The sequence below is a fragment of the Plecotus auritus genome (assembly GCF_963455305.1).
Source record: "Plecotus auritus genome assembly, chromosome: 12".
Classification (NCBI taxonomy): Eukaryota; Metazoa; Chordata; class Mammalia; order Chiroptera; family Vespertilionidae; genus Plecotus; species Plecotus auritus.
This window is the reverse complement of record NC_137778.1, coordinates 9,536,839-9,562,809: the sequence shown is the minus strand read 5'-3', so window position 1 is coordinate 9,562,809 and position 25,971 is coordinate 9,536,839. Positions and strand designations below refer to the sequence as shown.

Below are 25,971 nucleotides of genomic sequence, written 5' to 3'. Positions count from 1 at the left end.
CTGGGCAGGCTGTTATCTCGATTTCTTCCAAACTGTTGGGCTGAATGGTATTAGCCTTTCTGCCCGGGAAACTGAGGCTTGGGGCGGGGCTTATGGAGGCACCAGGGGCCTTCGGGGGGGGGTGGGGGGGAGGCAAGGGGTCGAATCAATACGCTGAATCCCAGCTGGGACTCCTGCCCTCGCACTCCCACCTTTTTTCTGCGTGGTGTTCAGCGGGGGTGACGGTGATGTCACAGGTGCAGTGTGCCAGCCATGTGCTGGGCGCCAAGCAAAACAGCCAGGGCGAGTGTGTGCATCATCAGTGCCCGGGAAGGAAGGCCACCAGAAGTGAGTCTGGTGGAAGGACTTGAAAGAAGGAAGGGAGGCACCTTCTGGAGGGGGGCGGGGAAGCCCAGCATAAAACTGCTGCAGCAAGGACTAGAGAGAGAAGGCCCAAGCTGGCGCTGAGGAGGGATGTCTCTCATCCTCCCCTTGTCTGCTTCTCCCAAAGCCTGTACATGCCCCAGACATGAGCCAGCCCAGGCCCCGCTACGTGGTAGACAGAGCTGCATACTCTCTCACCCTCTTCGATCATGAGTTTGAGAAGAAGGACCGGACGTACCCACTGGGAGAGAAACTTCGCTATGCTTTCAGGTAATGTGACCCAGAGCCCAGACTCCTCTCCTCTGCTCCCCACCGAAGTCTCTCCCGCACCAGGCGTGGCTCTCGCACCAGCATCCCTCACACAGAGCTCGGGAAAGCCCTGGGAGGGCTGGTGTGGAACCCTGAATGGAAGATCCTATCATTTCAACTGTCTTGAGACTCCCAGGGAGGTTGGGGAGTAGGAGCAAAGACAATCCACAGCTTCAGCAGGACCATACCCACCCCCCTGCATGAGGTCTTGCCATATTCTCAGTCCACTCAAGTGTTTCTTGAGTTCTTAAGCGAGCGATAGATGGGCATGCTGCAGCACGGGGTGAGGGGCATCAGAGCCCTTGCTGCAATGTCCTATCCCCTACTTGTTAATAAAAATCTGAAGCCACCATCACCCCATGCTCTTTGTCCTCTTTCCCTTCTAGATGGTCCTTCCTTCTCCTGGTCCAGAGAATGCCCAAAGGTGGCCCCTAAAGGGTACCTACCAGGATGTGGTCCCTCCAGTCTCTGGGCCATTTCCGGTCTCAGGTCCCTGGAACTGGGGTGGTAGGTAGTAAAGTCTGGCCTCTAAGGGGGTGATCTACACCCACACTCCAGAAGCCCGAGGCCACAGCTTCGCCTTCCCCCTTCCCAGACCTTCTGGCAGACCATGCTCGGGCCTCTCCCAGGCCTCACTGTAGGCTGGCTTACTCTTCCCCACTCCCTAGGGGAAACAGCTGATTCAGTTACCTGGATTGAGGTCACTGGCAATGGCTAAAGTGGAGATGCAGGTGGAACTGGTTCAGACCAGGGGAATCACCCACTTCAGTTTTCACCAAAAGCCCAGGCCCAACCCTACCTCTCCTAAGAGGCTCCATCTCTGCCCAATTACAGCCAAGGCCTGGGGTGCCCAGTGTTCAAGCACTGCACCCACAGCTGTGCTCCTCGGATAGGTGGGCTCTGCCTTCCTTGGTGCCCAACGAATTTAAGTTTGGATTGTTTCTGTACTGGAGGGATGAGGGTATCTGCTGTTGTCCTAAAAGTTTTGGATGATGAAAACGATGAAGGGATGTAGGGAACTAAGAATTCCCATGAGACTGGCATGAGAGCCTTGAACAGTGCCTGGCACACAGAAGGTACTCCAATAAATATTTGATGAATGAATGAATGAATGAATGAATGAATGAATGTCAAGAAAGCTAATCCCTCTGCCCACTTCCTTCTTGCCTTCTGGAGCCTCTGTATAGGTGTTTGGCATCACTTTCTAGCTCTTCTCTCAAGTTTCAGATTGTTTTGCTCAACCTATGGCAGGCTTGCAAGTAAGGCTGGGCAGGTAGGCTGGGCAGGTAAGGCTGGGCAGGAATGAACCTTCAAGTGGGTTGTTTCTCTTTCCCTAGCCAGCTCTCTATTCACAAGTCCAGTTTTCCCTGCCACAAACAAACCTGAGAGAGTTCCTGCAGGGCTGGTTCTCTCTTAGGACAAGGCTTTAGAGATGCATTAAGCTATTTACCACCAGTCTAACTCCCATTCACCATCCCAGGGATGGGAGAAGTGTCCACCTGCCCCAGAGGGGATTAGGGAGTCAGATGTGGGTGGTGGTGCTTTTCTACCGAGTGTTGGTTCGGATAGAAAATCTACACGGACAATACAGGGTGCAAAGCATTTTCTGTGTGTATTTCAGTCTTGGGTGAAGTCCAGGGGACCCAGTGTCAGGGAAACTATTGTTGAACAGCAGCAAAGAGCAAGAAAGGAGGCCTAATCAGAGCGGGCCAGTGAGTCATCAGCTGGGCCCTGGATATTTGAGTTCCCTCAACTGGGAAAAGCAAAGCAAATGCCTCCCACCCTCTTCTAGTCATCAATCCCCCAGCTGTCACCCTCCAGTTTGCAGGCCCTTGTTCCGACCGCTCCTGTGTTTCTATGAAAGGGCCTGGAGGTGTTCAACAAACAGGGCAGGGATCAACTCTCCCACCCCGTGCTCACCAATCAATGAACAGCTCCCAGTCTTCCCTCCCAGAGGGGTTAACAGGGGAACAAACTGGGCTTTGGAGTCATGGCACAAGAAGGATGCTGGGTCCACGGGGCACACCCTGCAGCACAATGGAGCCTTCCTCTTGGAGAAGTTCTAAAAGATGGCAGCAGCCCCTACTCAGACTGAGTTTCTTTTGTTGTTGTTGTTTCTTTTTTTGTGCTGTTTGAATTTTCACAGTGAGAACAAAGTCACTTTCCATAAGAGAAAGGTTTAGCAACACGCCTGTAACCTATTCCTTCTTTTTACCAAGAATACTTGGGGAGAAGAAAAGGATCCCCACTCAGATCCCCTTGCAAACAATCTGGTAACTAGAGCTTTTGGCAAGCAAACGTATGGCATTTACTAGTAGAAAGATAATGGTGAGTCTAAATCTGTACAATGTGTTTAGCAATACAAGGTGGGGCAAAAGTAGGGTTACAGTTCTGAGTACACAAAACACAGTTTATTCTTGTATTATTGTATTATTTCTCCATGCAAACAACTGTAAATACTTAATCTGCCGCAATAGTTTATTGTATATACACTTGGACAGACTGAGTTTCTTTTTTGTTTAATATATTTTTATTGATTTTAGAGAGGAAGGAAGAGGGAGAGAGTGACAGAAACATCAATGAGAGAGAATCATTGATCGGCTGCCTCCTGCACGCCCCCACACTGGGGATTGAGCCCACAACCCGGGCATGTGCCCTTGACTGGAATCGAACATGGGATCCTTCAGTCTGCAGGCCAGCACTCTATCCACTGAGCCAAACCAGTTAGGGCGTTTCTTTCTTTCTTTCTTTCTTTCTTTCTTTCTTTCTTTCTTTCTTTCTTTCTTTCTTTCTTTTTTATTTCAGAGAGGAAGGGAGAGGGAGAGAGAGAGAAACATCAACGATGAGAGAGAATCATTGATTGGCTGCCTCCTGAACGTCCCCTACTGGGGATCAAACCCAAAACCTGGGCATGTGTCCTGACCGGGAATTGAACCCATGACCTAGTTCATAGGTCGACGCTCAACCACTGAGCCACGCCGGCTGATCCAGACTGAGTTTCAATACTGGCTCATCCTTTCACTTATTCACTCATTCATTTATTCAACATATATTTACGAAGCACCCCAATGTGGTGCACAAGGTATACAGAAATGACAAGAGAGCCAGACTTCTCACCATTGTGGGTTTGCTGTTTAGTGGGTGAGAGAGGTGAAAAGCAAGTCATTAAACACGGGGCACTCATGGAGCTAAGAAGCCCAGACAAGGGGGCCCAGGCCTATGTTCAATCAGCCAGGAACTCGGAGAAGCCTTTCCTGGAGAAAGGCCAATTGAGATGGGCCTGGACTTGACACCTCAGAAGGTTAAGCCACCAAGAAATCCATGCCTTTAAGCCAAGTCTTGTAGACTGCTGAGCAGGCGGCATCAGTCAGAAGACCTCCAGCTCATGCACAGGGCATGCTGGTGGTTCTCAAGAGAAAGTCCCTGCTTTTCCTTCTCAGTGTCTGGCATACTGTCCAGTATGCGTGCTCATCACATTTTGAATGAGTTTTGAATGAATGATGAGCAGCAACAGGATATTGTAATCCCTCCCCAACTTGGAGCGCCCAAGCTGGGGCAGCGCTGACTGGAAATCTGCCCATTTTCCCTCCAGATGTTCCCCGGCCAAGATCAAAACCGTGGTGTTTGGGCTGCTCCCTGTGCTCTCCTGGCTCCCCAAGTACAAAATCAAAGACTACATCATCCCCGACCTGCTTGGTGGCCTCAGCGGTGGATCCATCCAGGTGCCACAAGGTGAGGGGTCCTCTCAGCCAGGCCTGCTCCTCCCCACCCCCACCTCCATAATCCCCGTGCCCCTGAGCCTTCACTCTCTCATCCTCTGCAGGCATGGCATTTGCTCTTCTAGCCAACCTTCCTGCAGTCAACGGCCTCTACTCCTCCTTCTTCCCCCTCCTGACCTACTTCTTCCTAGGGGGTATACACCAGATGGTGCCAGGTAAGACCTCTCCCCTCCCAGCAGGCAGGAGGACGGGTGGTATGAAAAGGGGTTCGGGTGATTTTTCCATCTACATACTCCTCTAGTTGGTGCCGGTTGGTTCTCAAGGAACCATCACTGTGTCAGTCCCAGGTCCTCTGTGACCTTAGAGAAACCACTTAGCTTCTGTGAGCTCAGTCAGCATTACCTGTTCTGCCTTCCTCCCCGGAATGTGGGGAAGACTTGGTGCAACAAGATAAACCGTGTGCCATGAAGTACTAAACAGCTGTGAGAAATTACCTTCTAACCCCAGGCTGGTCCCAGCAGGCCACTGAGGGGGACACTTGGAGTTCTCTGGTGCTAAGTGAGACAGAGAAAGGACCTGGTCAGTAGGCCTGTTTCTGGGTCGGGTCCTGCTTGTATTTCCTCAGGTGTCCAGTAAAATAATATTAACAGCTGAGATGAAACAGCAGATCATAGTCAGATATGCATGGTACTATGCTGGAGAGCAGCCTGGAGGCCCTGGGGCTCCATCCCCTTGGGGGTCAGGAGCAATCCTGGGCCCCTTGATGGTTTTCGTGGGTTTGATCCAAACCTCTGACTTTTGCTGGCTGGGTGGGGCACCACAGGTACCTTTGCTGTTATCAGTATCCTGGTGGGTAACATCTGTCTGCAGCTGGCCCCAGAGTCAAAATTCCGGGTCTTCAACAATGCTACCAACCAGACCTATGTGGACACGGCGGCCATGGAGGCCGAGAGGCTGCATGTGTCAGCAACGCTAGCCTGCCTGACTGCCATCATCCAGGTGAGGAGCCGGCCAAATCCCTGCCATCAGACCACCCTCCCCCGACTCAAAGACCCAACTTTGACATTAAAGCTGATTTAGGGCTCTACCTCCTCCGTCTTCCCCATTCTCAGGGCCTCCAAAGACTTTAAAAAGCCAGATATCGCCTCCCCTCCCTCCAGCAGGTCCTTACGGCCAGCATCCACACCTGATAAAACTGTCCTGAGTTTGGACTATCTCAAACACTCGTGGCTTCTCTCCCGTCCCTTTCCAGAGCCTGGCCCTCTGCCAGCACAGTCCTCCTGTTTCCTGACTTCTCTTATCCTCCACCAACCAGCCTCCTCTGCTCCAAGCCACAGCATCACCTGCACTTCATAAATTTCTTTTTCGCCACATGCAAAGGACTCTGCTGGGTTTTGTGAAGGAAAACACAGCCTGATAGAATGCATGCGCAGGAAGCAAACTCAGAGGGCACCTTTCATTCATTCATTCATTTAGTTAATGTTTCTTAGTTATTTCACTGTGCCAGGAACTGGGCTAGGCCCTGGGGATAAAAGATAAGTAAGAAAGAGGCCACGTTTTCCAGAAGCTCCCAGCCCAGCAGAGGAAATAGCCATGTCAACAGATAAATTTGTAGGCAGTGAGATAAGCAGCATAATAGAGCTATGTACAAACAGCTGTGGGAACACCAAAAAGAGTTAGGAAAGGCCTCTCCTCAAAGAGAAGAGGTGACCTGGGTCTTAAAGGATGACTAGAAGTGACCAGTAAGCAAATGAATAAGGCATGGAAGGATGGTCCAGGCAGAGAAAAAGATCCCCCTAAGCACTGAGGCCTCAGAGAGGGTGAACTGACCAGGAATGGCAAGGCAAGCAGTGTAATGGGACTGGAGGGCAGGGGGCCTTTGGGGACAGTCCAGAGAAGAGGCTAGAAAGGTAGGTATGGACCAGACAATGATGTTTGAGGTCTGTCCCCTAGGCAGTGGCTTTAGGTCCAATTGGCAGTTAAAGGATCACTTGGGCTATAGAGAAGATGAGGGGTGGGAGGTGGATTAGAATCAATCCTGTTGGGGACTATACAGAGAGCTAGGCAAGAGTGCTGAGGGCCTAGACCAGTGGTGGCCATGGAAAAAGCCACGGAGAGAGGAGTGGACTTGAGGAACATTTTGCCAGGAGCAAAATTAACTGGGCTCTGTATAGATGGGACGTGGGAGGTGAGGGAGGGATGACTCCCAAGGTATTGTTTGGCCAACTGGGTGGATGGCAGTGTCATCCACTAACAGAGGAAACACTGAGGGAGGGCCAGTTTCATTCACAGATGAGGAAACTGAAGACAGAGAGGTGGAGTGACAAAGAGGCCAGTGTCCTTAAGGAACCAAAATTCTGCTGGCACATTAAAAAGGAAGACAAGGTCACAAAGGACTCATTTCCCTAGAGCTGCTGCTGCCCGGTGCTGCCCAGAACTCCAGCCCTGGGTTTGGATCAGGCAAGTGTGGGAGCTGCTGACCCTCTTGGTCATTTCCCCCTCAGATGGGCCTGGGCTTCGTGCAGTTTGGCTTTGTGGCCATCTACCTCTCCGAGTCCTTCATCCGGGGCTTCATGACGGCTGCCGGCCTGCAGATCCTGATCTCGGTGCTCAAGTACATCTTTGGACTGACCATCCCTTCCTACACAGGCCCAGGGTCCATCGTCTTTGTGAGTCTAGGATAGTGCCCTGCAGATGGGGAGGGGCTCATTACAACAGCCAAGTTCACTGTTGTTGTGAGCTTCTCATCATGGGATGCTCCCAAGCAAGGGCCGGCTGACCCGGTGTTAGGAGAGGACGCTGAGGGGGTTCTCACGTTGGGAGGGAGGGTCAAACACATGACCTTGAGGGCTCGATGAGGTTCCCTGTGGCTAATCCCTGCAGAAAAGGAGAGGTAGTCTCTTAATAAGTTCCCTGTTCCACTGGCTGGGAAGTCCTTCCTTATGTCTAGTTTCTACCCTCCTCCTTTAACTTGAACTCTTTCTGGAGGAAGAGAAAAGGAATCAGCATTCCTGACCCAGCATGAGCTCCTGATGTGCCCTTTGGGAGAGGGTGGTGGGAAATAGCATCGTGTCCTGATCAGGGTCTAGATTCTGCTTGGGTGCCTCCATGAGCACTGATGATATCCCTTCACGGGGTCAGCCATCCGGGGGTGGGGGTGGTGGGGGAAGAAGCAATGGGAGCCCATAGGCATGATGCTCTCTCCACCAGACCTTCATTGACATTTGCAAAAACCTCCCCCACACCAACATCGCCTCGCTCATCTTCGCCCTCATTAGTGGTGCCTTCCTGGTGCTGGTGAAGGAGCTCAACGCTCGCTACATGCACAAGATCCGCTTCCCCATCCCTACAGAGATGATTGTGGTAAGACCTCACCCGGGACTGGGTGTTGAGGGCCAGATCAGAGAAGCTATGAGAAGAGACATCCAGGTCCAGCCAGGGCCAGGGCGCCCCTACCCACAATCACCCCCCTCCACTGTCAGCCAGTAGAGCAAGAAGTCAGAGGTGAATCCCTTCCATCCCCCTGAATATGGCCCCACTCTCCCTGTTCCTTGGAGTCTTCCCCCTCAAAGAGGCAGGCAAGTGAGATTTGGGTTCCCCAGAGAAAAGGGAGGCTTGAGAGAAACCCTTGCACTGAGCCCAACTTCAAACCAATCCCCATTCTCCACTTTGGGGTTTGCAGGTGGTGGTGGCAACAGCTATCTCTGGGGGCTGTAAGATGCCCCAAAAGTATCACATGCAGATCGTGGGGGAGATCCAACATGGGTGAGTCCAGGGGGCTAGAAAGCCTGACGCGAGCCCCACAGCACTCCCCACCAAGGCCTGCGCTCAGAGGCTGAGCTGAGACGAACTCTATGAAAGTGCGTTCTAAACCCTATAACACTGCCCAGCTATGGATCGTGACTATTACTTATTATGGAGAAGAGCCACACGAGGGGCCAGTGCTGGCTGTTTTATGAACACTCACCCTGGAAGTCTCATTCAGTGGGGCTATTAGAGCAGAGCCTCTCTGATCAGCCCTTATCTGGCTCTTCACCCTATTCCATGTGGACAGGAAGCTATTAGGACGAACCAAATTCATTAAGTATCCACTCTGTGCCAGGCAGCCAGCTAGGCCCTGGGAGGGACCGTTCAGTGCTGGGCTGCAAAACTGCAGCAGGTGGGGTGGGGGATGCTCACAACACGGGGGGGCTGGTGAGAGTCAAGAGTCCAGAATCTGGGTGTATACAAACGAGGCCCTGTCAATTACTGGCTCTGAGACCTCGGACAAGCCAGGTCCTCTAAGCCTCGGATTCCCACTTTGTCAACGGGAGTGATGGCCCTACAGCGTTGTACTGAGGACTCAGGCTGAAAGGGTAGCCACGTGAGACCCTGGCACACAGTGGGGCCCTCTGCTCCCTGTGACTTGCTAAAGGCCTCGGTGCCCTCCCTCTCCTCACACCCTTGGGCCCTGCCTCCCCTCTGGCTTCTTGGCAGGTTCCCTACTCCTGTGTTGCCTGTGGTTTCACAGTGGAAGGACATGGTTGGCACAGCCTTCTCCCTGGCCATCGTGGGCTACGTCATCAACCTGGCTGTGGGTCGGACGCTGGCTAGCAAGCACGGCTATGACGTGGATTCTAACCAGGTAGGTCCTGCTGCCCCCAGTAAGCCTGAACAGGACGGGCCGGGGCCCACAGAGCCCTGGCAAAAGATTTCTTGGGGCTCTGGGCCGAGGTAAGGAAAGCTGCCTGCCAGTGGGGAGAGGGTATGACCCCAAGAGCTGACCTCTGCTTAATTGGGTGTGTATGGCTTTATAGTAGTAGGTCATGTCTTAGGCCCAAGATCCAGCTTGCATGGCCGACTCTGTGTGGTCCACCCTGCCACCCCATGCCCACACCTCCAGGGCCTAATCCTGCCCTTGTTCCACAGGAGATGATTGCCCTGGGCTGCAGCAACTTCTTTGGCTCCTTCTTTAAAATCCATGTCATTTGCTGTGCTCTCTCCGTCACTCTGGCTGTGGATGGAGCTGGAGGGAAATCCCAGGTGAGCGCTGGGTCCGGGGAGGAGGATGGGGAACCGAACAGTTGCCCCAGAGGATCCCAGAAACCTGCAAGCCGGGCCAGCTGCTTCTCCCGCCTTCCTCTCTCTTCCCTAGTCTCCACTCCACCAAAGGCATCTATTGGAAACCAATCGGAAGCAATACTCCCTATCCCCAACTCTTTCTCTGAATAGGTGGCAAGCCTGTGTGTGTCTCTGGTGGTGATGATCACCATGCTGGTCCTGGGGTCCTATCTATACCCTCTCCCCAAGGTAAGAGCCCAGCAGGAGAGCAGAGGCCAGCAAAAGACTCCAGGAAGAGCAACCCCTAAGGGTCATGCAGCAGGTTACAACGTGCTGTCATTGTCGCACTTTGACCTAATCACAACCTGTGCGGTAGACAACACAGATTTACTCTCCCCAGTTTACAGGTGAGGGAAACTGAGGCTGAGAGTGTCTAAGTGATGTGCCCGTGGTGGTACATCTCACAAGTTCAGGGCTGGTCCCAGACTCCAGCCTCCAAACCTCAGGATTGAGTCCCTAGTCTGTTGACAAGTACCCATGAGCCCCAGCATAGGAAGGCTCTAGGCATGGGCCATGGGTGTGAGAGAAGAGGGGAAGGGTGAAGAGGGGGCCAGGATGGGTCCCATGGGTCTAGCTCCTGTGGTCTCCAATCCGAAGCCTGAGTGCAGAGATGTGGGGGCTCTGCGGGGGAAGTGTTCTGAGCTCCAGCTCTGCCCTGCCAGGCTCCAGGGTCAGGTGTGTTTGTAGGAAGGGCAGGAAGAAGGGGACACCCCAGTGACAGGAACGATGTTCTGCTTCCCTAGTCTGTGCTGGGAGCCCTGATAGCTGTCAACCTCAAGAACTCCCTCAAGCAACTCGCCGACCCCTACTACCTGTGGAGGAAAAGCAAGCTAGACTGTGTAGGTACTGGGTGTACCTGTCTGAGCCCTGTCCCCTTCTCCAATCTCACAGCCCTGTCCTTTCTCCTGTGAATGATCTCTCTGGTTAGCTGCTTCGGAACTGGCATCACCAAGTGCTACGAACTCAGGTTTTAGAGAGAGACCCTGTGCTCAAATCCTAACTCAGACATTCACAGGCTCTATAGTCAATAGCAAGACTCTTAACGTCTCTGCGTCTCAGCTTCCTCGTCTGTGAAATGGATATTTCTTGCTCTCCCCCATCCCCAGGGTTGCTTAGGATGAAGAAATTAGACAATACAAGAAGGGAGCACATTGTCCAAACTGTATCTGTACTCAGTAAAACTTGGCTATTATTATTTTTTTGATTCATCGTTCCAAAAAAAGCAAAAGAAATCGTGTTTTTTAAAAAAAAAAAAAAAAAAAACACCAAAAAAACATAGAACATAAAGCCAGCAGAGCAGGGCCTTAAGCAAGTTACCAGACTTCTCTGGAGTTCTGCTTCCTCATGCACATGGAGGTGACAGTCAAGGCTGCGTCACACACTGGTTCTGAAGATTAAATGAGATCACGGTGGGAAAGCACCGTGTAACCATAGAACTCTACAATTCTGACTTACGTTACAGTGAGTCACGTTCTCCACTGGACAATAGGAAGGAGGCTACCATGTATTGGCGACACTGTGTTATGCCCACTTAAGCCCCACCGTAACCTATGAGAGAGGATTTCCTAATCTCCTTCTGAGATGATGAAAACAAGGCTCAGAGAGGTTAAGTAATTCGTCAAAGGCCACAGAGGTAATAAGTAGTGGAGTCAGGATTGGAACTTCAAGTGTTGGACTCCAAACCTCTGGGCTGGGCTGTCTGCTACAGGAGCCAGAGAAGTGAGTGGTCCACCTGGCTCCCGTAGTGGACGGGTGAGTGAGTGAGTGAGTGAGTGAGTGAGTGAGTGGTGAGGAAAGGGGAAAACTGATATCCCAATTCCCAGCCCACAGATTTGCTTTTACCCCATCCCAACAATCCCTGGCTATGGCAATTAATCCTGAATATTCATAGTGCTCTGGCTTCCCATCTGTTCCTCACAATTCTCTACGGAAATTGGGTAGATTTATTTTCTTTTGAGCTGTTTGGGGAACTCTAAAGGAGCATAGGAGCTAACAATCAAAACTGAATCCAATTCTACCAGGCCCCCAGGCCATCAGGCCAGGAAGCATCTCTAAGCCCGTGTTAGGCCTTCTCAGCTTACTGGTAGATGGAGAAAGGGTACTCATGCTATCAATCACCCATTGGGTGCCCATCACTAGGCTGGGACCTCTATGTTTCTTAACTCATTAATCCTTTCATGAAGCAGGTATTATTGCTCCCCCGTTGTGGATTAGGCATCTAAGGCTCACATAGCCAGAAGTAGGAGAACGAAACTTGGAACTCAGGACTGACCCAAGACTCTTGCTCTTATCATTATGCCCTCAAAGACCTGGGTGTGCTGGGCTTGTCTATTAAAAACAAGACCAGGGGGCCACACTCAATCTGAGGGAAAGGGACAAATGTAACCAAAACATTAAACGGTGCAAAACTGGCATGAAAGTGGAAGGGTGGGTCTGGGTTGTGCTGGCAGAGAATGACCTTGGCAAATCCAGGAAGACTTCCTGAAAGAGGCAGTTTTCTTCCCAGGTCTGCTTTCATATCTCTTTCCTCACAGTGTGTCTGGGTGGTGAGCTTCCTCTCCTCCTTCTTCTTGAGTCTGCCTTATGGTGTGGCAGTGGGTGTCGCCTTCTCCATCCTGGTTGTGGTCTTCCAGACCCAGTTGTAAGTAACAGCCCCTCCCCAAAGACACAATGGGGGTGGAGGGGAGGACCCTGGCCCAGCCCACCAAACCCTGCTGCCTCTGGGCCTGGCACAGGAGGTGCTGCCAGGCCTGAGGAGAGCCCAACCCAGCCAGGACTGAGGGCACAGGCTGGGCTGCCTGACTTCCCATATCCTGGAAACCCCAGAGGAAGCCATTGTGGTCTTGGAGGGCTGGGGGCTGGAGAAAGTCGGGGAAGAGCAGGTGGGTAAGACTCAGTGTCCTTCCGAAGGTACTGCCAGACACCAGACCACATGGGACCCCACCCAGGGGAATATGAGGCCAGAGGACAGATATCGTGTCCTTCCTATAAAGAGATTCAATAGAACATTCTAGGGTGTCCAGGCCAGGGTAAGAAGGATGCTAAATATTAGGGAAACCTGCCTTCTCCTCTTGAGAACTCAAGACCAGGAAGGGACGTTAGGGTCACGTAAGCTTGTCACCATGTGTACCTCCACCCCTTCTCTCCCACTAAGCCCCAGTCTGGGAGCTATGTCAAGGGCCTGTCATCCCTCTGGTTATAGTTCAGCCACCAGACGTGTGTCCCCAGTGCCGAAGGACAAACACAGCAAGCCCAGGGGTGCAGAAGGGACCCTGCCCTGCCTCTGCCCCAGCCCCAGCATCCCTCCAGGCCCATTCACTGTTAGCATTCACTTACATTTTCTTCTTCATCATCCAGTCGAAATGGCTACGCTTTGGCCCAGGTCATGGACACGGACATTTATGTGAATCCCAAGACCTACAATAGGGTGTGTAATTCAAGCCTGTGAACTTCCTCTTTTGCCCTTCCCCTCTCCCCCAAATAAAAGAGGGATTTTTAAAATAAAAAGTCAATAAAGACATTTCTGCTACTTAAACTCAGCCTCCCTTGTCACAGGTCCGGGAAATCCAGGGGATTAAGATCGTCACTTACTGCTCTCCTCTCTACTTTGCCAACTCAGAGATCTTCAGGCAAAAAGTCATTGCCAAGGTAAGTCTCAGTCCTTTGGTGACCAGAAAGGCTGGACAGAGAGTGACCCAAAGGTGGAAGAAAGGGGGCTGGGAGCCAAGGATAGGCCTCCTTCAAAGAGGGGAGAGGTCAAGCCTGCTGTTGACTCTTTCCCTACAGACAGGTGTGGACGCCCAGAAAGTATTGCTGGCCAAGCAAAAATACCTCAAGAAGCAGGAGAAGGGGAGAGCGATGCCCACACAACAGAGAAAGTCTCTATTTATGAAAACCAAGGTGAGCTGAGGCCAGGGACAGCCATGCTCTCTCCTGCCTTCTCTGATCTTGCACCCTGGGGACCCTCCTCCCAGCACCCTTCCAGGCAAAGACAAAAGTCTCTGTGGACATTGCTTGGTGGCCATTGACCATTCTTCTCTGTGGGTGAGGGGAGACCAGCTCCCATGTCCCCCCATTCTGTGTTTTGCTGCTATTTTTATGAACAACCCCGGGGGGAAGAGGGGAGCAGCAGTGAATTTCCTGGGGTTCCCAGCTAACCCAGAGCAGCATGGTGGAGATGGGTGTGGGAGAAACAGGCAGGCACGGAAAAATGCAAAAAAGAGCTCAGTTCTTCCCAAAGGGCTCCCTCCCAGAATAAAGTAGGCAGTGGCTTCGGTGCCTCTCCTGGAGGGATCCTCCAACTTTGTCTGGGTTGTGAGACACCAAGCTGCAGGCCCTGCCCAAGGAAGGGGCTTTGGGGGATACCTTTCCCATGAGGATTTCGGGGTTTGTATTCACCAGGATCAAGCGCAGTGATTCTCCTTCACCCGCAGGCTCCCTGGCCCTGCTTGAGCAGCAGCGAAGTCTGGTTCGGTTTGCTGATCTCCCACCCCCTCCCTCCAGACTGTCTCCCTGCAGGAACTCCAGCAGGACTTTGAGAACCCCTCCCCGACCGACCCCAACAATAACCAGACACCTGCTAATGGTGCCGGCGGCGCGTCCTACATCACTTTCAGCCCTGACAGCCCCCCAGCTTCCCACTGCGAGCTGCCGGCCCCTGCCGAGACCCCCAGTGAGCCCATTGACATGCTGGCCAGCGTCCCGCCCTTCGTCACCTTCCATACCCTCATCCTCGACTTGAGTGGGGTCAGCTTTGTGGACTTAATGGGCATCAAAGCCTTGGCCAAGGTGAGGCCCTTGTGCAGAGGGAGCACCGGTCACCCCCGTGGACACCCTCACTCCTGCTCTCCCACTCTCGCTTTGCTTGGAGCATTCATTCTGACAAGCTGAGGGAGAATACATACCAATAGGACTGAAGGGCTCGAAGGATCCCTTTCTCCCAGACATGGCCAGGACAAGGGGCTCTGTGCAGAGCAGGCCCAGACAGCCCAAGACAATGAATGAGTGACTGGAGAGGGAGACCAGAGGTCCAGTCCCCCCGTCGCACCCTCCCACAGCACCCCTCTCTAGCAGAGGCCATCTCAAGCTCCCTCGCAGGCCACAGGAACCCACCCCAGGGTCCTCTGAGTGGAGTCCAGCTTGGCCCTGGTTCATGGTCTGCTGCTCCTTCCCACACTCACCCACACACTCTAGCATCAGCCAGTCCCGGCCAGCTGAGGAGGGAAGAAATAATATCAGTGCCCCACATCCTTGGGCCAAACAGGCAGCCCACAGGGCACCTTGAATAAATGTATTCACCTGACAGCTTTTCAGCGACCACCTCCAAGGGCTGAGTCAGCCAACCTCAGAGCTGGCTCAGGTCCAGGAGAACAGAGTGTAAGGGTTGACATCACCACTGGCCAAGTACCCCGAAAGCTCGTCCCAGCTAGGGGCTCGGCCCGCTTCCCTGGCCTGGACCTGAAATCCAGGTGGGCCATGGCTGCAACCCGCACCTCCGCAGGCCTTGGGTCTCCTTTGCAGCTTCTGCCTGAAGCCACAATGTGGGGAAAGAGGTGGAGTCTGGGAATCTAAGCTACTGAGAGGAAAGCTCTGGCCCCATCAGAAGGGGCCGTGGTGACTTTAAGTGCCCGCCTCCTTGGCAAAGCCCCACTTCCTCCCTGCTTTTTAGAGAAGCCTCGAGCCAACACTCCAGCGAGAAGTGGTGTGCTTTGCTGCTATTTTTATCTTTGGCTGCGGGGCTCTCAGGATTGCTTATTTGCTTGGCTTCCCCTCTGAAATGGGTTCTGCGAATCACTTTGGAGACCCACTCAGAACATTCCTTTCCTTTTGCCCCCCTACCTTGACACTTCTAGCTGAGCTCCACCTATGGGAAGATCGGTGTGAAGGTCTTCTTGGTGAACATTCATGGTAAGAGAAGACATTCAGGAGGTTGAAAGACTGGCGAGGGGGTGAGGTGGGAACAGGTTGGAGGGATGCTGAACAAGGAAGGGGGTGGAAATGAGAGCACTCATATAGTCCCCCAAACTACTGTCTGCTCATGAGAGCTTCAGACACAAGTCAGAAGAGACTGTGGCCAGATTGTGTAAACATCCTAGAGATCTCAAGAGCAGAGTGGGAGATCGTGGAGTTAAGAAAAGATAACTGGGATTCTAATTTCCCCACCAGTAATTTGCCATGTATCCTTGGCCAAGTCACTTTATCTGTCTAGGGATCAATTGTCACCTGTCTATCTATATAAAAGCCTAAGCAACCGAATGACCAGATGACCAATCGACCGGTCGCTATGACGCACACTGACCATCAGGGGGCAGACACTCAACACAAGAGCTGCCCCCTGGTGGTCAGTGTGCTCCCACAGCCAACTTCCCACAGCCCCTCCCCCCTGCCGGCCAGCCTCCTGTGGCCCTGATCGGCCCAATTGCCAGCCAGGCCGAGGGACTCCACCCATGCACCAATTCATACACCGGGCCTCTAGTGTAAAATAAGGAGGTTGACTAGATGAATTTGGGGTTCTTCTCTAAATCTGAAAGTCCATTAGTAATAAATCAAACATATATCATTACTACTCAGGGGATGCAGATATGCAGTTTTATATGCATGCAACCTCCACAGGGCCCATATACATAGCTGGAGGGCATGTCCACATAGCAGTGGGCTTTCACATCGTTAGCACACACTCAGAGTGCAGGGATATGAGCACACAGCAAGTGCACACAGACACACACACAAAAGCATGTGAAGGGGCACCTACTCGCACACTCTGCTTCCCACCGAGGGTCAGAGCCCTTCCAGGGGGGCCTGTCCACCTTCAGAACTGGCCTGAGCATGTCCCAGCCCTGGGAGAGGGAGTCTGCGATGGCAATGATGTGCTGGGCATGTGCTCCAGAGTTAGAGCCAGAGGTTCCTGCGCCCTCACGGACACTCCTCAGGAAATCAGCTCCGAGATCCGGTAGGAGTAGGAGCTCTGCCACACCCGGAAGTTGCGGGAAAGTCCTGGGTCAGCAGGAGGAAGGAAGGGCCCTCCGAAGACAGAACTGGCAGCAGCCTCCTCAGGAACTATTTTCGCCTTTCCCTCTCAATGGCCACAAAGTACCGACTCCCTGAATCAAACTGCTTCCTTCTGCCCTGGGTTGAAGGTTCAGCATCCTCAAGCTCACATTGCCCTCTGCTGTCCCGAACTGATATTGCAAGGTCAATGCCACAGTCCTGGGAGGCCATGAGAGCGACCTTCGGGCCTCTCTCTCCTATCCTTTCACCAATCTCCCCACCCCCAGCTCCAATCCACAATCACTTATCATTCTGAAGGTGGTCTTTTCCTCCTTCCAGCTCAGGTGTACAATGACATTAGCCATGGAGGCGTCTTTGAAGATGGGTGTCTAGAGCGCAACCACGTCTTTCCCAGCATACACGACGCAGTCCTCTTTGCCCAGGCGAATGCCAGAGAAGTGGCCCCAGGACCTGACTTCCAAGGGGTAAGGTCCGGGCACCTGGGGGATCCTACGCCCCAGGACACTGAAATAGCAGGACCAGGGGGCATGAGCACAGGAGAAGTTTGGTGTTCCAAAACCAATTCCGAATCTTTTATTAATATTAATGTTCGGTCCTGGTCAGGTGGCTTTGTTGGTTGAGTGTTGTCCCATGAACCGAGAGGTTGCTGGTTGGATTCCTGGTCAGGGCACGTGCCCAGGTTGTGGGCTTGATCCTCAGTAGGATGCGTGCAGGAGACAGCTGATTGGTGTTTCTCATCATTGTTTCTCTCTCTCCCTCTCCCTACCTCTCTCTCTAAAAAAACAAAGAACATATTTAAAATATTAATGTCCAGATAAGAACAAAAACAAAAAAAGAAAGATGGAAAAAAACTTAGTGTCCAGTCACACAAACACCCAATTTAGCTCTGTCCCATGTTCTGGCATTGCTCACCTCTCCTCCTCCTTCAGCTATAAGAGGTTTGGGGGAGTGAGGGGAGTAAGCTTGCCTCTTTTAATTTAACAGAGCTTGCAGATTTTAGGCTGGTGATGAATGAAGAAACTGGATTTGAGTTTTGTCTCCGTTTCTTGACATCTAATTTACTAGCTCAGTAAGTGGTATGCAAATGAGCTACAAATAACACTGTAGAATTTCAAAAAAGCTGGGGAGGCAGAAAAAGCCCACCCCATTGGAGTCCCTGCCCAGGCCTTCTCTGCAACCCTCACCTCCCAGAGTCCCCTCCCAGCTCAGCCCGTTGTTGGCCACCCAATACTCTGTGTCCCAGCTCTCGATAAAACTCTACCCTACCATCTGGGGGTCATAGCAAAGCCTTTTCTGGCCCCAGAGCAACAATGTGCTCTTTGCTTTAAGAAACTGATGAAGGTGAAGCCATCTGTCCTAGGTACTGAAAGGCTGCCCAACAATACACAAGACCTTGGCTCCCACCCTCGACATGTAGACAGAAACTATGCAGCACAGTTAATGAACCTTGTCCACACAGCAAAAAGAAGATCTTTATCATTTGTTATTGCACAAATAATGTCCAGTTATTACAGTTTATATATTTAAAATAACATATGTTGTGGCGCGCCAGCACGGCCAAGGGTGAACCTGAGTGGCAGCAGTGAAGGATTGAGAAAAGACAGACGAGAGAATGAAAGCTGGGTCTCGGTGGGACGCTGCCCTCTCTGATGGAGAGCTAGCGACAGCACCATGGACTACAAGCCGTGTCTTTATTTTATAGCCAGATGCCACAAGGCAAAGTAAGGGCATGGTCAAGATGTTTACAACATTCCCGTGGGTTTCGATCCTACTCAATTACATGCACCTGATCAAGCTTTGTTTACTTGCAGCCTATATCACTTAGGCACATGGGGCCATGTGTTCGGACCATAGGTTCAAGCTTACAACTATAGCTGTTGGCTGTAATTGTGCTGGGAGGGCTCTGCCCTCCAGCTGGGACTTGCACGTGGCCACGAGAGGACTGTGCCCTCTCATTAGTCCAAGGCTTGAACCTGTCCAAACACTGTAGCCACTCTCCACAATATGTAATATATTTACATATTACAGAATATATTCATCTATATAAATCACACCACCCCCTTTTCAACAGCATGGTGAGTAGAAAGCCAGCAAAGCGAGTTTGATGAGGAAACAGAAGGAAATAGATTCCCTGAAGTCAGGCAGCTGGCCATTTGTCAGTGTAAGCTAAGTACACTTTCCCTGCCTTTAAAATGCCCGCAGAGGGCAGCCCCTGGTGTAGGCGGAACGGGGCTATGTTTTGTGAGCAGGTGAGGGAGGGGAGGAAAGGGGCAGGAGAGCAGCTGTGCATCCAAGCACATGGTGCCACCAAAAGCCTGCCTTTTGCACCAGGCTGTGTGGCTGTCATGGAGCTCACCCTGCACCAGGCTGTGTGGCTGTCATGGAGCTCACCCTGCACCAGGCTGTGTGGCTGTCATGGAGCTCACTCTGCACCAGGCTGTGTGGTTCAGTCACAGAGCTCATTCTGTACTGCTTTTTCCCTCTAGGCTCCAGTGGACCCTGAGATCTGCTTATATGATTCAGAGGAGGAGAGCCCCAGCTACTGGGACTTAGAGCAGGTGAGCTAAGGGGCAGGGGGTGGGGGCAGGGGAAGGAGACCCTCTCAAATCCAAGGTGTTCAATGGGCTCTCTCACCTCCAGGCCAGAACAGTCATCTTGAAGTCAACAAAGTTTCTTTCTCATCTTTCTTTTAATAGCAGGTCTTAATTCTTCTCACTCCCTGAAAGGCATGCAGAGGGGCAGGAGGGGGAGGCCACTGGATTTAGTTCTAGAGAACTAATAGCTATTCTTAACTTTCCAACACATCACACACGTGGTCCTGGGCAAGCCACATAACAACACCAGGCCCCAGTTTTTATCATTACAAAGTCCCCTCTACCTCACAAGATTAGCAGGGAATTCATTTGTTCTTTCATTAATTTAACGAGTATTTATGGAGTGTTTACTGCTTGCCTATACAGTTTCAGGATGGGCAGATAGCTGTGAACAAAACAAAGACCTCTGTCCTTAGGAAACTTATATTCTGGTAGGGTCAGATGAATTCTAAGGGTGCAGATTCTAGTGGGACCAATATTATTGCATGTGGACAGTCCTTAAAAGCTAAGAGCTATGCAGATGGGAGGGGTTATCCCCACAGGGCCTTCTGTTCTTGATGCCCTGAATTAAAAGAAACCAGATAGAAATAGCATCTAACTTCATGCTTCTTCCCAGTCTTTGCCGGCTTGAATTCCGTTGCCCTCTGAGCACACCTCTGGGAGTGCCGATGGCATGCAGGAGACATTAAGAAATACAGCCAGAGCCAGGAAGCTTTGGCAGGCTGCTTTCTAGGTCCCTTGGAATCTACAGCATGTTCCAAACTGCTGGGCAAGACCAAAACAGTTTATCAGCCAGGAAGTACTATAGAGCTTGTGTGATCTCAACCCTCAGCCACTCTGAACCCAATGGGTCTAACGCAGCTCCTCCACTCCCTTCTCCTCCCCGGCAGGAGATGTTCGGGAGCATGTTTCACGCAGAGACTCTGACCGCCCTGTGAGGCCCAGCAGTTTCCAGGCTGCCTCCAGAGCGCATAGCACCTGGGACTTCATGAAGGATGAGCCTGGGATCACAGCAGATGGCAGGGAGAGGACAGCGCCTCCACCAGGACGTTGGCTCCTCTCTATTCTCCTCCTCCTCCTCTCTTGTCACCCTGCCTCCCTCCTGGCATCTCTAGAGCAAGCCAGTCTCAGAAGCAGGGAAAGCTTCTGCTAACCCTCGTGATCCTGGCCAGCAAGCGTCCTGTTTGCTCTCCATGGCAGCTGACCAGAGGCCCTGACTACTGGACTTGAAGCATGAACCAAGAACAGGAGGGAAAGTGTGAATGCTGACCTGGAGTGAAAGCTTCAAAAGTGTCCTTTGGCATTCATGGCTTAGTATCAAATGGTGTCATCAAAAGCTGTCACAAGACACAGGAACAAACTTGCTTAAGACTCTGTCACTTGCCCCTTCCAGCTGCCCCCACTCTGTTCCTGGTAGCTCTGCACCTCTGGGACCTTGTACTCCCCATAACCCAGGATCTCTGTCTTGGTGATTGTACAACCTCCTCCTCATCTCCAGGCTGCTGGGACCTCCATGCTACTCAACACATCAGGCTCAAGCCTCGGGAGTAGCCAGGGCCCTCAAGGCCAGCAGAACTACCTCCCCAAGAGCAGTTCACCAAGGTAGCTGCCCCAGCTTCCTGAAACATTACCATTCCCCCTGCCCTCGGGGGGCTGCTCCCTTCCGCTTGATAGTAGGAACCCAAAAGGAAGAGGATAGCTGGCAGAATCCTCTGGCAACCTAGCAATAGGTACCAGTTATTCTGCACAAAAGCTTTTGGGATTCCCTCTTTGTACCAGAGATGGGGGTGGAATGCTAGTGCCAACTTAGGGCAAACTGGTGGGACCTGAGTGAGCCTTGACAGTCCCCCTGACCTGACAGCCCATCAGGGAAATGCCTCCTCCACTTGGGAAATCTGTCTTGTCCTTCTTCACTTGGCAAGAGTCAATGACTTTAACTCTTTTTTATCAGCTTGGGGCCTGAATCCTTCAGCCAAGTAAGGGAGAATGCCCCCCCAAAGACCAGCTACATCCCCTACCTAGGTACAGAACATGGAGAAGGGCTGACCCAGATTGGCTCTTCCTCCGCAGGGATTCCTTAATAAAATCAGGACCCGAGGCCACCTCCTCATAGGAAAGATTAGAAGAAGGGTTAAGTTCTCTATGAACATAAGGAGGTAACTGGAGGAACCCACTGTGACTTGAAAATAAATAGGTTTCATGTGCAAGTGTTTGGGGAAATTTCCATGGATGTGCACAAAAAACCTTTTGGCCTCTCCCCACTGCTTCTCCCAAGCTCCTTCAACTTAATGACCCCTGCCCAACAGGTTGGGCTGGCCCAGCCTGGAAAAACGTACCAATTCCTAACTTCAACCTGACCTGCATTGTGTGTGTGTGTGTTGAGTGAGCCAGTCAGCTAGCAAGTCTTCTTAGAGTTAAAGGAGTGGGTACTGGCAAAGAGCCAACAGATTCTTGGCCTACAAGCATTGCTTCTGTGTGAATTATTATGCCATCTGGCTGCCAATGGAACTCAAAACTTGGAAGGCAGAAGACAATGTTATCTGGGATTCACCATGCCCAGCACCCAAAGTGCCAAATTCCAGGAAGACAAGACCTTAGCCAATGACAACTCACCCTCCCCTACTCCACCTCCTTCAAAGTCTAGCTTAGGCGTAGGAGGTGGAAAAAGATCACAGAGTCTCAGGACATCCAAGTCAAGACATCCCCTTTGAACCAAATGTTTCTATCCTTGGGGACTGGATTAACCATTAATCACCAGGCCAGCCCCAGACTTCATGGGGATTACTGACTCACAATGGTCTGGAGTTGGTCCTGAAACATGTCCCATTGGAATTGGAAACACAGGGGGCAGAGAAAGATATTATAGAAAACTTCACTTTTAGAATACTTTGGAAAGAACACAAATTCACACAGACCACTCTCTGGAAATGATCAAAGCAGGAAAGGAGGGCAAGGTGGTGAAATAATCCAGAATTTCAATACTTTCAAATATTCTTAGTGATACTGACCTGTGATGATGTGGTTCCTGGGAAAGCCAGGACTCTTGAGACATTTGTGTAATTTATTTAATTTAAATGCCTTTCTCCTTTTGTTCATTTTGGTAATAAAGTGCTTTTGAAATGTGAATAAGTGTGTGTATTTGGGTGGTTTTCCAGAAAGGATAAACAAATCACCTCCAAGAAAAGCTGGCCTTGCTTTTCACTGTCCTGGGGCGGGGGAAGGAAGCAACAGGAGCTAAGAATTCAACATGAGACTCTCAGCTCCCCTCCAGGTTCTGGTTTTCCACTCCCAGCGATGAATAAACTCCATGATCCAGCTGAAGAGCAGAGATTAGGGTAAGAAGACTGGGCTAAGAGACCCACATACTCAGGACCAGTTCCCAGAGCCCACTCTGTGATTTCTGTGATGAAAGTCCCATCATCCCTCTGTATACCTTTCACATGCTAATTCTTCAACATTCATGAGATGTCTGTTCAAGGCCAACCCATCAATAGTCAACAAAGCTTTCAGAATCCTTGGTTTGGGGGGGACACACATCTAGTCACAGCTTTTCCTCCCCAGTTTGTGAGAAAAATGCAAGGAGCATAAAGCCATTAAACTCAACTGTGCAACGAGTTAGGTTGGCTCCCAAAGTTGTTTGCTAACAATAGGAAATAGAAGGAAATAAGAGGAGTCAGAAAAACAACGAAGGTGTGAAGGAGACAGAAATGAAGTGGAAAGAGATAGACTATAGATAAGACAAAGCCCAAAGTAAGTACAAGAGGGGAATTAATAAATATCAGAGTAGAAATAAATGACCAAAAAAAATAATACAAAAGATCAATGAATCCAGGAGCTGGTTCTTTGAAAAAATAAACAAGATTGACAAACCTTTAACCAGACTCATCAAGAAAAAGAGAGAGATGATACAAATAATAAAATCAGAAATGAAATCGAGGAAGTAACAACTGACATCACAGAAAAACAAAGGACTGTTTTAGAATACCATGAGCAACTAAATGCCAACAAATTGGACCACCTGGGCAAAATGGACAAATTCCTAGGAGTATTCAATCTTCCAAAACTGATTCAGGAAAAATCAGAAAACCTGAATAATTACAACTAATGAAATTGAATCAGTAATCAAAAAAATCTCCCAGCAAACAGAAGTCCTGGACCAGTTGGCTTCACAGGTGAATTTTACAAATATTCAAACTGTAGGGAGCAGCTCTAGAGCTAAGCCTCCCAGCTTAGAGGGCACAGCCCTCTTAGCATAATTAAGCTTGACCTTATGGCCGCCCACGCCCACTCGTTCCTTCCTGGGTAGCTAATGGGCTGTGGGAGGTGGAGCAAGTGCTGCCAAAACAAGTGAAACTCACAAGAACATTGTAACTATGGTGACCACTACCTTGTTTACCCTGGCTATAAAATAAAGCCTCAGGTTGCTGGTTGGATCCTTCTCTGTGGCCTCATCCAGGCACAGGAGATCCATCGAGCCCCAGCTATATTCTCTTTGTCTGTTTTTTCTTTAATCCTTTGCCGACCCCCACTCAGGCTCACCGAACCCTTGGCTGTGCTGGCATGGCACACAAACTATTCCAAAAAATTCAAGAGGAGGGAAGACTTCCAAGTTCATTTTAGGAGTCCAGCATATCCTAATTCCAAAACTAGATAAAGACACTAAAAACAAAGAATATTATAGGCCAATGTCCTTGATGAAGATAGATGTAAGCCGAAACCGGTTTGGCTCAGTGGATAGAGCGTCAGCCTGCGGACTGAAGGGTCCTGGGTTCGATTCCGGTCAAGGGCATGTACCTTGGTTGCGGGCACATCCCCAGTGGGGGGTGTGCAGGAGGCAGCTGATCGATGTTTCTCTCTCATCGATGTTTCTAACTCTCTATCCCTCTCCCTTCCTCTCTGAAAAAAATCAATAAAATACATTTAAAAAAAAAAAATAGATGTAAAAATCCTCAACAAAATATTAGCAAACTGGATACAGTAATACACTGAAAAAAATCATACACCATGATCAAGTGGGATTTATTCTGGGGATGCAAGTTTGGTACAATATTCACAAATCAATAAACTTGATAAGCAAAATGAAGGATAAAATCACATGCAGAAAAAGAATTTGATAAAATCCAACATCCATTTATGATTAAAAAAATAATAATAAAACTCCCAGCAAAGTGGGAATAGAATGGTCATACTTCAACATAATAATGGCCATATATGACAAACCTACAGTCAATAGCATACTCAATGGGCAAAAATTAAAAGCATTTCCCTTAAAATCAGAAACAAGACAAGGATGTCTGTTTTACCACTCTTATTCAACATAGTACTGGAAGTCCCAGCCACAGCAATTAGACAAGAAGAAAAAATAAAAGGCATCCAAATTGGAAAGGCGGAAGTAAAACTGTTATTATTTACAGATCTCATGATATTGTACATAGAAAACCCTAAAGACTCTACCAAAAAACTACTAGATCTAATAAATGAATTAAGTAAAATAGCAGGATACAAAATTGATATTCAGAAATTGGTGGTATTGTTATACACCAATAATGAACTATGACAGAGAAATTTAAAACACAATCCCATTTACTATTGCAACAAAAAATATAAAGTACCTAGGAATAAATTAAAACAAGGAAGTAAAAGAAAATTATAGGACATTGAAGAAAGAAATTGAGGAAAATATAAACAAATGAAAGTATATACCATGTTCATGGATTGGAATAATTAACATCATTAAAATGCCCATATTCCCAATCCCAACACAATTCCTATTAAAATACCAATGGCATATTTCACAGATCTAGAACAAATATTCCAAAAATTCATATGGAACCAAAAAAGATCCTGAATAATCTCAGCAACCTTGAGAAAGAAAAACTAAGTTGGAGGAATCATGATATCTGATATCAAAGTATACTACAAGGCCACTGTAATCAAAACAGCCTGGTACTGGCATAAGAACAGGCATATAGATCAGTGGAATAGAACAGAGAACCCAGAAATAAACCCATGCCTTTATGAGCAAGTAATATTTGACAAAGGAGGCAAGAGCATACAATGGCATAAAGACAGTCTCCTCTGAAGAAGGTGAAGCAGAAAGAGCGGGAGCTGCGACTGCTCATACTCGGCCTGGACAACGCTGGCAAAAGAACTATCCTCAAGAAGTTCATTGGAGAAGACATCGACACCATCTCCCCAACCCTAGGCTTCAACATCAAGACCCTGGAGCACCTGGGATTCATGCTGAACATCTGCGATGTTGGCGGCCAGAAGTCCCTGCGGTCCTACAGGCGGAACTACTTTGAGAGCACTGACCACCTCATCTGGGTGGTGGACAGCGCCGATCGACTGCCAGCACATGCAGGACTGCCAGCGGGAGCTTCAGAGCCTGTTGGTGGAGGAGCGCCTGGCTGGAGCCACCCTCCTCATCTTTGCTAACAAGAAGGACCTGCCTGGGGCACAAACTTCTAACGCCATTCACGAGACCCTGGAGCTGGACTCCATCCCAAGCCACCACTGGTGCATCCAGGGCTACAGCGCTATCACGGGAGATAACCTGCTGCCCGGCATCGACTGGCTGCTAGATGACATTTCCAGCCGCATCTTCACAGCCGACTGAGCCGCTCCAGATGCCCCCACCTCGCAGTCCGGGCCCCCCCACCCCAGACCCTCACCAAGCACCACTCATGGGAGGGTGGGAATAAGCCAGTCCAACTAACACTCCACGCCCCCTTCATAAACTGCTGCTGCTGCCCACTGCTGCTCCACAGCCAGCCCAGATCCCATGGCAGGTGGGCTACTGCCCTGGCTGTCACCCTGGCTCATGACCCGGCCCACCTGCAGCTGCCATACCAAGAGGCAAGGGCTGAGGCTGGGAG

General features: G+C 50.4%; 1 protein-coding gene and 1 pseudogene across 2 annotated transcripts; both read left to right on the top strand.

The window, feature by feature from the left end:
• Positions 1-508: 508 nt before the first annotated feature.
• On the top strand, positions 509-22,217 carry SLC26A9 (solute carrier family 26 member 9; the record flags this gene model as incomplete). The annotated part of the gene is made up of 20 exons (XM_080648803.1): positions 509-633; positions 4,265-4,404; positions 4,496-4,606; positions 5,215-5,390; positions 6,896-7,060; positions 7,602-7,754; positions 8,074-8,156; positions 8,868-9,015; positions 9,300-9,413; positions 9,603-9,680; positions 10,235-10,330; positions 12,026-12,132; positions 12,849-12,918; positions 13,047-13,139; positions 13,278-13,391; positions 13,995-14,279; positions 15,344-15,398; positions 16,818-16,963; positions 18,986-19,057; positions 19,984-22,217. The coding sequence occupies 20 exons, from the start codon at positions 509-511 to the stop codon at positions 20,029-20,031; spliced, it is 2,379 nt and encodes a 792-aa protein (XP_080504929.1). The 3' UTR covers positions 20,032-22,217.
• Positions 22,218-24,986: 2,769 nt separating this feature from the next.
• Positions 24,987-25,751, top strand: LOC308237237 (ADP-ribosylation factor-like protein 2; annotated as a pseudogene). The gene is made up of 2 exons: positions 24,987-25,022; positions 25,178-25,751. The product of its transcript is annotated as an ADP-ribosylation factor-like protein 2 (transcript).
• The last annotated feature ends 220 nt before the right edge of the window (positions 25,752-25,971 follow it).